Here is a 9,745-nt window from a genome sequence, read left to right as displayed (position 1 = left end):
GGCTCGGCGGGCGGGGCTGCCGGTGGGCTGGACGCCAGTTCCCGCCCCACTGGCCCTCACACAAGCCCCCCATTCAGCTGGGCCCACCTGGGTGGGCGGGGGCTTCTGCGCTGCCCCGCGCCTCCCTGCTGAGACAGTCGGGGAAGAAAAGAAACCCAGTGGCGTTTTTTTGGCCAGCCTCTGAGTTAAAATTACCCTGGGACTGGTGAGGTACACACATGCACCTTTTAGCAAGCAAGAAAGAGGCTCTTTTCTCCCCTTGGTCCTCGACCAGGGTGTGGAGAGGGAGAATCCCACGTTGAAGGGCTCCTTTGGAGAAGGGGCAGTCCTGTCAGCGGGGTGGGTGAGTCCCATACTCCTCCCCAGGGTCCGGAGAGGGACCCAGGCTGCCCAAGGCCCAGGAAGACCCCCAGAGAGGGAGAACACGCCTGTCCCAGGGGTGAGACAGGGCCCACCACGGCCCCGGTTCCCACTCCGGGGCCCTGCCGTGGGCAGAAGAGACTCTAGGGCCATGCCTGCTAGGCTGGAACGCTGCCCACAGGGCCCTCTCCCCAAACTTTAACTGTACTGAGTGGTCCATTCATGCGAACCAGCAGTGGCAAAGGCCGGACTCTCACCCGGCCCCGCCCCCGAGAGCCAAGCGGGGGCCCTGCAGAGAGGAAGGAAGGCCCACCGTGGTCCTGAGGCCCGAGCAGGAGCCCTGAGGCGGGCGTGGGCCGTTCCCGTTTCTCACAAGCCTTGGCAGCCCAGCGGTTGCCAGATTTGGGCACGCTCTGCTTCACCCCGGGAGCGCATGGGGACAGCGGGGTAAAGGGCAGCCCCCGGGGACACTCAAACATCCAGGTCACCTGCAGAGCCACTGAATGCCCGGAATCCCAGCCCCGCCTCAGGCGTCTGAGGCTTTAGGATTCCCTGGGAAACGCTGCTTTAGGATGAGCTTCGTTTCTGCAGGTGAGAGCTCAGAACTTTTGAGATGACGGGAATTAGCCCAGGAGGGAGCATGCAGCTAACCGAAACAGTTAAAACCTCCCCTCCCCGTTGGGTTCAGCTGTGGGCTGCTCGTCAGGCTTGGCCACACCCTCCAAAGGGAGGGTGGATTCTATCAGGAAGGGCCAAGAGGATCCCCCGAGTTCCAGCCTTCCCGCCAAGTCAGAGTCATCTCAGGACATCCTCAGAGATGCAGTGCGGGGCTGGGTGTAGGGCACGCAGCTTCACCCCACCCCTACCTCCAAGGCACCTCCCGCCCGGAGCCCTCTCCTTCCTGCGCTGCCGGGCCAGACTCAGAGGAAGCCTGGCTGGGAAGCGGCTGGAACCCCCCCTCCCGCCCCCGCCCTTACAAACTCACTCCCAGCTCTGTGCAGACCCTCCCACCTGCTGCCCGGAAACACCCTCCCCCTGGAGAGCGGCCCCTGCCTCGAACCCAGATAGCCACGGTGGCCTGGGGAGAGGCCACGAGGCTGGCCTCACGTCCACCGGTCAGTCCGGTGTCACTGCCCACCTGTTCTGGGCCATCACTCTCCCCGAAGTTTGCGGGTCAGGTGGGCCCGAGCTGCCTGCCCTCCCGTTCCCAGGCCCCACTGCTGGCACAGACATCCGGCCCCCAAGGACTGCTCCGATGGGGTCCACTTCTCACTTCACGCCCCAAGCTTCTCCACCTGAACCTGAGCCCCATAACGGTCTGGACGAGGACCTGATGACACTATGTCCCACCCCCACCCCAGCGAGTGACTTCCAGTTTGTCTATCCCCCTCCCCACAGGACAGGAGCTGTGGGGAGAGCATGAAAAGGGGACCCAGGTCCCGGCCCCTAACTCCCTCCTCCTCCCCCGCCCCCGCCAGGTGTGACCTCCATCACTTCCGAGTCTCCTCGTCCTTGGTGCTGATGTAGAAAGGAAGGGAGTGGTCCTGGCACAGGGGACAAAGCCAGGTTGAGGGGGAGCATGCCCTGCGGGGTGGGGGCTGCTGAGGGAGGGAGTCACTCCGTTCCCAGGCTGGTCCCTGCGTGGAGGACCGATGGGGTGAGGGGCAGCTGTGGCCGCCAGGGAGGGGACAGAGGGGAGCCGAGGGACCAGCTGCCCAGCCCCAGCGGCTCTGGGGTCAGGGTGCCCAGGAGGCCTGCACCACTGCTGCAGCCCAGGCACTCCCACGGGCAAAGCGGTACCACAGCCAGGCCACGCGCACCCAGGGGTGTCCAGCCCCCAGCCCCTCCCCTGCCCCGGCCACCACAGGGCCACCGTCCACGCCCAAACACTCAAAAGTCAGATGAGTTTATTCAGAAAAGGCCTCTGCACCAGACTAGGAAAATGAGCCCCCCTCCCACACCCCCAGCCCATGAGGAGCCAGGTTACAAAGGTGGGGGCCAGGCAGCGGTACAGGACGAAAGAGGCGGGAAGTGAGGTCGAGGTAAGAAGGATGCTAAAGCCTTGGCCTTCCCCAAGGGCGGGACCTGCCCTTCCAGCAGTTGCAGTAGTGGCTGCAGTGACCAGCAGGGAGAGGCCCGCAGAGCTGGGCGCGGAGAACAGCTGGCGACATGGCTCCCAGGCCTGCGGCGGGGTGGGGCAGGGCCCCGGGCGTCCCCTTCCCTAGGGCTCTCCGGGCTCGACAGAGGGTCCTGCCTCCGTGGGCTCTGCCCTGTCATCCACCTCGGGTCCTGCGGTGGCTGGGCTCCCGGGGGCACCCTGCTCCGGCCCTGCCGGGCCACCTGCTTCTTCTTTGACCCCATTTTCACCCTCTTCAGCCACTGGGCGCCCTGACGGGGCAGGGGGCTGGGCGGCGGCCAGCGTCACGGTACCATCCCTGGCACCCTGCTCCGTCTTCCTGCGCTTCCTCACGTCGTCAGCCACCTTGGCCTCCAGGGGCTGGGGGCGGGGCTGCTCGGCCTCCTCTGGGGCTTGGCTGCCCACTTCCTGGGTCTCCGCCCCGAGGCTGCCCTGGCTGAGGGCACAGCCCTCCAAGTTCAGGGCGATCTTCTCCACCTCCGAGGCGCTCGGGCCCGGCTCCCCTGGGGCCCGCGCCCGCAGATTCGCCTCCAACTTCCTCTTCTTCCTCTCCTTGGGGTTTGGAGACTCTGGCCCCTGCTCGTCGCCGGCCTCATCTCCCTGGTCCTTCTCCGAGGCTCCAGCTTCCTGGGGCCCTGTGCCAGGAGGCTGGGGACCCTTGGCCACCGGGTCCCCCTCTTCATCCCTCCCTGGTCCGCAGGTCTGCCCCTGGGCTGCGGCCTCAAGGAGGGGCTCCCCAGGGCTCTCCTCCCCGTTGGCCTGCCTTGGGCGGGCCGGCCGGGGCGAGCAGGGAGGAGAGCACGGCCTGAACTTCTGCAGCTTGTCGTGGGGCCCCCAGACGAACCTGCAGCGGGGCCGGAAGTGCTCCCAGGCGAAGTACAGCAGCTCACGGCGCTGGTGCCGGCACCGCACAGTGAACACAAAGTAATCCAGGGCACTCTGCCGCACGCCCGGCAGCTGCCGGCGCACCAGCGTCTCCTCCAGGAAGAAGCGGGCCAGGGGGGCCTGGTAGTGCTCCAGGCCCAGCTCCCCCAGCGACTTCAGGATGCGGGTGATGCGGAGGTTGTTGTGGCTGTGCCTGGAGGGGACAGGGGGCGCTGGCAGGGCTACGCGGGGCTGGGCGGCGCTCGGCCAAAGCCCACCCTTCCCTCCCCCGCCACCCCGAGAGCCTGATGTCCACCAGCAGAGACACTCCGGCCCACAGGCCAGTCTCTGTCCCCACCTGCTCCCCCTGCAGGGCCCCGGTCCCTGAGAAGACGGCCCGTGAGCCTGGACCATGTAGGTGAGGGACTGTGATGCACCCTCTAGAAGGGTGACTGTCCCCTGGGTCCCATGGAACACCCACCCCCACCTCAGCTGAAGAGGACCAGGTGGGGACCCTCCAGAGGCGGGGCCTCAGTTACCCACGGGCGAGGGTGGTTGTACCATCAGCAGAGTCATGCTCTGTGCCTCCCCCAAGCCCAGCGCTTCCCAAGGCAGGAGAGGGGAGTGCGCCTGCCACCCCCAGCGGGTGCGAGGCTCAGGGACGCTGTGATGGTGATGGAGCTCCCCTGACAACCTGACCCATGCCCACGTGGGCAGGGGGGCACAGCCACGAAGCTTGTGGACTCACGCGGCTTTCTTTAGTGCTCACACCCCTATCAGGTGGGGTCCACCCCCGCTCTGCAGGCAAGGAGGATGCCCAGAGCCTCAGGCACCGGCCCCGCAGGCCTCGTCCCCAGCCTGAGACCGGCTGTGCGGCCCCCCGAGCTGCTGGGCCCGGGCTGAGCGGCACCCTCACCAGCTGAGGTTCTGGAAGCGCTTCTGGTAGTTCTGCGCTCGGCACACGCGGCCCGTGTCTCGGTCCTTGAGCTGGATGCCGAAGAAGCCCAGCATGAGCTCGTAGGCCTGGACCAACCGCTTCCTGGCCTCCGTGGAGCTTTTAAACGCCTGCAAAACGCCCCCCGAGAGCAGCAGGGAGCTCAGGGTGGCACCAGTGCAGTGTGGGGCCGCACGCCGCCCTCGGTCCCCGATTCATCCCGGGGCTTCGGCTCAGACCCTTAGGGTGAAGCGTCAGGGCGCAGAAGCCCAGGGATGCTCTCTTCGCTCTGAGCTGCCGCAGGGTCTCTCTGAGGCCTGAGGCGCTGCTGTAGCCCCAGGGGGAGCTCCCTGACCTGAGAGGGGACCTAAGGGACTCCAGGGCTGGGCGCGGAGCAGCAATCACCCCCCGTCCCCTCGGTGCACCTGCCTGGCCTCTCTCGCGGGCTCCTTGGCTCCTGGAGCCCCCTCCCATCGCCCAGGGCATCCCCAATCCAGCCCAAGCCAGGGCTGGCCAGGCCAGAGCCCGGGTGCTCTGACTCTGCTCGTGGCCCCTGCCCGGACCCCTGGATGTGAGCGATCCTCACCGTCGGATTTCTCTGGAAGCCCGCAAGGAGCACTGAGGGCAGAGGCGAGGACCACTTGGGAGCGAAGATAGTTACACAGCGGGGGGAGGGGCTCCTCTAGCTCCTGCACCTCCAGCAGCTGCGGAAGGGCCCGTGAACCCCTGTGGCCAGCCAGGCCCCTCCCCGGGCCTTTAGACTCACCTCGACCTCTTGCAGCGTGAGGGGCTTGGCGTGACAGTTCACTCCCGGCTCCCGCAGGGGAAACAGCCTGTGAAGGAGGAGATGGCACAGGCCCCGGCAGTGGCAGACGCGGGCCACCAGCCACCTGGCACGCGTTGGCTGGGCAGCCTGGGCGGCTCTCCGCTTGCCTCCGGGGGCTGGCGGGACCACACGTGCCACAGGTTCTCACCAGTCAGTAAAGCCAAGGGGCAAGGGTGGGAGAGCTCCAGGGAGGGTGCCCAGGATGAGGGCCCAGGACAGACCCACCTACAGAAGTCCCAGCTTGCCCACTCAGCAGCAAGGGCACCTGCCAGCCGCCCCCCGGGAAGCCCTCCATTCCTTTTCATTTTCACGTTCTTCTGTTCCTCCCATCATTAATGCTGTGGAATTATTCCCCGGGGAACCCTGCGCCCCGGGTTGGCCCCCTGCAAGCTGTCCTTAAAGGACACTGCGTTTGTGGGGCAGCATCCGGGGGCACCTCAAGGCACTGTTAGAACCCGCCCCCGCAGCACAGGGGCTCCGCGGACAGGCTCGGGACAGGCTCATGGGGCCTCCAGTCCGCTGGTTTGCTGCTCTTCCCGTCCCCATGAGCGGCAGAGGCTGTTTACAGCTGGAGAACCCGGGAGAACCCAGACTGCAGGACCCGGTCTCCCCTGCCCCACCAGCAGTGCCGGGCACTGGGCCCTGAGGGCAGTGCGCTGTGCCTGGGAGAGGCGGAGCCAGGCTCCGGCCTGGGGGGTGCCTCAGGCCTCTCCTCCAGAGCCCCGCCCTGCAAGCTCAGCCCCGCCCTGCCCACTCACCACTGGATGTAGGAGTGATTATCCTCCAGGAGGCCGTACTCTTCCTTCCAGTTCTGAAGAATGTCTTCAATGAAACAGCCTGGGAGCCCCACGGGGACAAGTCAGCCAGGGCCCCGAAAGCCCCTTCCCCCCCTGCCCTCCGCTCCTTTCGTGAGGACCTCGGGGCCTGGCAGCTTCAGGCTGTGCACATCTCGTGTGATTTTAACCCTACTTTGGCCGACTGCCACTCTGCCACCTGGAAAGCGGACCCTCATTGCTGATGGAGAGCAGACCTGAGTGGGCAGGCCCCATCCGGGAAGGACACGTGGTCCCAAACCTGCGCCTGTCTTTGCAGCAGGGGGTCCTCGCCATAGCCCACAAAGCACAGGCTGCTGGCCGGAATTCTGCCCTCAGACAGAACCTGCAGCCTGGGCTCCCGCAAGGCAGCCCGTTTCTGCAAAGGGCCAGGAGGGGAACAGCTGAGGCTGCCGGCCTGTGCTGTGGCGGGAAAGCAGCCTCAGACAGCGCGTAAGTGCAGAAGCAGGGGTGGTTCCAAGGAGACCTCACTATGGACACTGAGATCTGAATCTCATACGGTCTTCACATCTCACAAAATGCTATTCTATCTTAAATCTTCCCCAACCATTTAAAACCGTAAAAACTGTTCTTTCCCGTTAGTTTACATATGCTGTTTTCCCACCATAGAGGGAGAGTCGGGTAGTCGGACAGAGACGGTGCGGCCTGCAAAGCCACCAGCATTCCTTGCCTGGCCCTTCGGAGCACGTTGGCCAGTGGATCCAGGCCAAGGGTTGGGGACCTGGCAGCCCCTCGGCAGCTTCCAGGGGGCCCCGTGGGGCTATCTGAAAGCCACGTGTCCAAACCAGGTCCCAGCAGACCAGACAGGCAGAGGGGAGAAGGGGGCCCCCCAAGGCTGGAGCTGTCAGCAGCTGAGCAGGTACACACCGTTAGGCAGGAACCGAATCTCGTTTTTGTAGAAACTCAGGTTGGGCATGTCACCACTGGCATCTCCTTCCACCAAATCCTGAGGAGCCAGAGAAAGGTGCCAGACAGGACATCACCAAAACAGGCCGCCTCCAAGGGCCCCTCACGCTGAAGCGTTCCTGGGATGGGTGGGAGGGAGCGGGTGTCTGCTCTTGGCCCCTGAACCTCCAGGCATCCGGAAGGCTGGTGAAGACCCCGAGTGCCAAGCCTGCGCCCTCCACCCCGAAGGTGAGGACGAGCCTCCACACTTGGGGGACAGCAGCCACCTCTGACCACCAGCGACGACCTTCCCCCCACCAACGCGGGCCAGGGCTGGGAGGTCCCCTTCATCTGCACCCCAAAGACAGCCCAAGGATCGCCCGAGACTCTTGGGTGCAGACAGCCAGGGCTGAGGGAAAGGAGGCTGTGAGACGGGCTAGCGGTGCCGGGCCTCCTGTGGACGAGCTGCCGGCTGGCGCCGTCACGTGTTTTAAAGGTAAGGGCACTGAGATGGGAGTTAGGGCGCCGTGCTGTCACCCCATGATTAGGGGAAGAAGCAGCAGGCCCAGCTGGGGTGTCCGGCAGGACGTGGGACATTGTCTGAGAAGGGCTGGTGGGACACTGTCCAGCTGGCCTTCTCCGGGAGGAGGATTTGGTCCTGGGTGGGCTGCAGGGGGCAAGGGCGCTGCAGGCAGCTACCTACCGGGTAGTGGTGCCGGTACCTGCGTGTGTCCCGCGCTGCTCGCCAGTTTCGGGACCCTGTCACCTTGAGCTGGGAAGAGAGGAGATTGGATGAGACTCCTCCCCACTCCTCAAGGTGGCCGGCAAGCAGGACCCACCCCACGGAGCCCCCATCCTGGTGACGGCAGCGAGGACCTGGGCTGTCAGCAAAATCAGAGGGGGTCGGAGTAGCTGGAGTGAGGCTGGCCCCCTGCTGCTCGCTCCAGCCCTCAGGAACCCCAGGCCAATGTGCACTCTTGGGGTGGAGCCCCCCTAACTCTAGTTTCACTTTCTCCTCCCATGTTTGCTGGCTACCCTGCTTGGATCACACCCCAGGACCTCGCCCTGGGAACCCCGCCTTTCCCAGCACTTCCTCCTTGCGCTGTGCTCTAAGTTGTCACCTAAGGGGCTGTGTCCCTAAGGGCACTGGCCTTGCCAGGAGGGGCCCCAGATGCTTCCCATGGTGGGCTTCTTAGCCAGATGCCAGTGTGGCCAATGGACAGCGGATGAAACTGAAACTCAGCAGAAGCTGGCCCCGCCCCTCCATCAGTTTCCATTTGTCTGCCCATGGAGCTATGGTGGTGACAGTGTCCTCTCACCTACGCTGCACCATGCCCGGTGGGCATCTGCCTGGGGAAAGAGCCAGATTCCTGCCCTGTGACTCCTGTGACCTGTGACCCTGACCACTGCCCAGCCGACCTCCCTGAAACACTAGAGAAGTGCTGAGGCCGCCGGCCTTCCAGCCAGGCCCAGGAGCCCCTTGGGGTCCCTCTCGCTGACTGACCAGTCCAAGACACAGAGGGAAACCTGAAAACCAGAGCTCTCATCTGCTACAGGGAGAATCCATCCCCGACACCACACAGGCTGGAATTCAAGACTCCCTAGACATGGTGCCAGGACGCCCTCATCCCAAAGTGAGGGGGACACATGGTGACAGCCTCAGGTAAGAGGGCCTTCCCTCTTACCCAGAACCCCAGCTGCACCCACTCCGGGAATGTAACACCCGGCGAGTGCTAGCAAGTAACCGCTGGTAATGATGAGTTACCATGGTTATGACAAGTAACCAGTGGTGACAACGAGTAACCGGTGGGCACAGCCGGCCACCCTGGCGCAGGCACACCACACACATGTAGCCTGTAAGGCCACCTCCAAGACGACGTGGGGTCAGCCCCAGCCCGAGTGGGTGGGTGCTGTGCCCAGTGAGGATCATGGGGGTGGGGCAGGCTGGGGGCTCTGGGCCTGAGGGAAGCTGGAGTCCTGGACGGTGGGGCAGGGTGAGGTGAGCCCCGAGGGGCGCCGGGTGGAGGAGGAGCTCCGGGAGGCCGAGGGGAGCAGTGGGGGTGGCCAGCACTGAGGGCTGGGGCCTCGTTAGAGGACAGAGCCAGGGCCTGAGGCTGGGGTAGGACAGAGGGGAGTCCAGGATGTGCGGGGCCACCCCCTTGAAGAGGTGTCCTTACGCAGATCTGGTCCTGGGAACAGGGGTCTGAGGGTGGCCGTGGATTCCCCGCAAGGTGCCCTGGTGCGGGGGCGGATCTCAGGGTGCCCTGGGGATCACGATGGGGGAGGAGGACAGGGCCGGGAAGAGGGCAACCGTTGGAGATGGGGAGCCGGGCCCCAAGCCGGGTCTCCGGGAGGGGCCTCCACACTCGGCCCCGGGGCCGGGGGGGCAACGATTTTCCAGGAGCCGGGCCTTGCCCCCTATTCCAACGCGGCCTCCCCAGGGGCGCCGGGTCCCCAGCGCGCGGGGGCGGCACCTGGAACGCGCTGGGCCGCGCGTCCGCCTCGGCCTCCACGTCCCCCGGAGCGCCGGCCTCGCCATCCTCGTCGGCTCCGGCCCTCGGGCCCTCGCCGTCCTCCTCCTCGTCCTCCTCCCAGGTCGAGTCGCAGTCCGGGTCCTCCATACTCCAGCGGCGGCGGGACCCGCTCCGGCGGAAGCGAAAGTGATAGAGGGAGGAAGCGCGGGGGCGTGTCGGGGGGCGTGCCGGGGGGCGTGCCGGGGGCGGGCCCGGGGCTGCCGACTCCGTCCGCCCCGCCCGGAGGAGGCCCATCCCCAGGAGGACCCCTGAAGGATGTCCCCCTGGAGGAGGCCCATCACCCCGAGAAGGCTCCTCCGGAAAACGCTCACCCCCTTCCCCCGTGAGGTTGCCCCCCACATGCCCACCTTGGTGATTTCTCCCTGGAGAGGC

The 9,745-nt window shown here is 65.7% G+C and overlaps 1 protein-coding gene across 1 annotated transcript; it reads right to left on the bottom strand.

Annotated features, from left to right (window-relative positions):
- Positions 1-2,258: 2,258 nt before the first annotated feature.
- OGFR (opioid growth factor receptor) lies at positions 2,259-9,733 on the bottom strand. Its single transcript, XM_030841492.2, has 7 exons — positions 9,314-9,733; positions 7,543-7,611; positions 6,822-6,900; positions 5,880-5,958; positions 5,062-5,128; positions 4,278-4,426; positions 2,259-3,575 (listed from the first exon to the last, which is right to left on the bottom strand). Exons 1-7 carry the CDS (start codon positions 9,605-9,607, stop codon positions 2,582-2,584), a joined length of 1,731 nt encoding a protein of 576 aa, XP_030697352.2. The 5' UTR covers positions 9,608-9,733; the 3' UTR covers positions 2,259-2,581.
- Between the last annotated feature and the right edge of the window lie 12 nt (positions 9,734-9,745).

This window comes from Globicephala melas, chromosome 15 (assembly GCF_963455315.2).
Source record: "Globicephala melas chromosome 15, mGloMel1.2, whole genome shotgun sequence".
In the NCBI taxonomy this organism is placed as follows: domain Eukaryota; kingdom Metazoa; phylum Chordata; class Mammalia; order Artiodactyla; family Delphinidae; genus Globicephala; species Globicephala melas.
The sequence above is the reverse complement of the archived record's forward strand: the minus strand, read 5'-3'. Positions and strand labels throughout refer to the sequence as shown.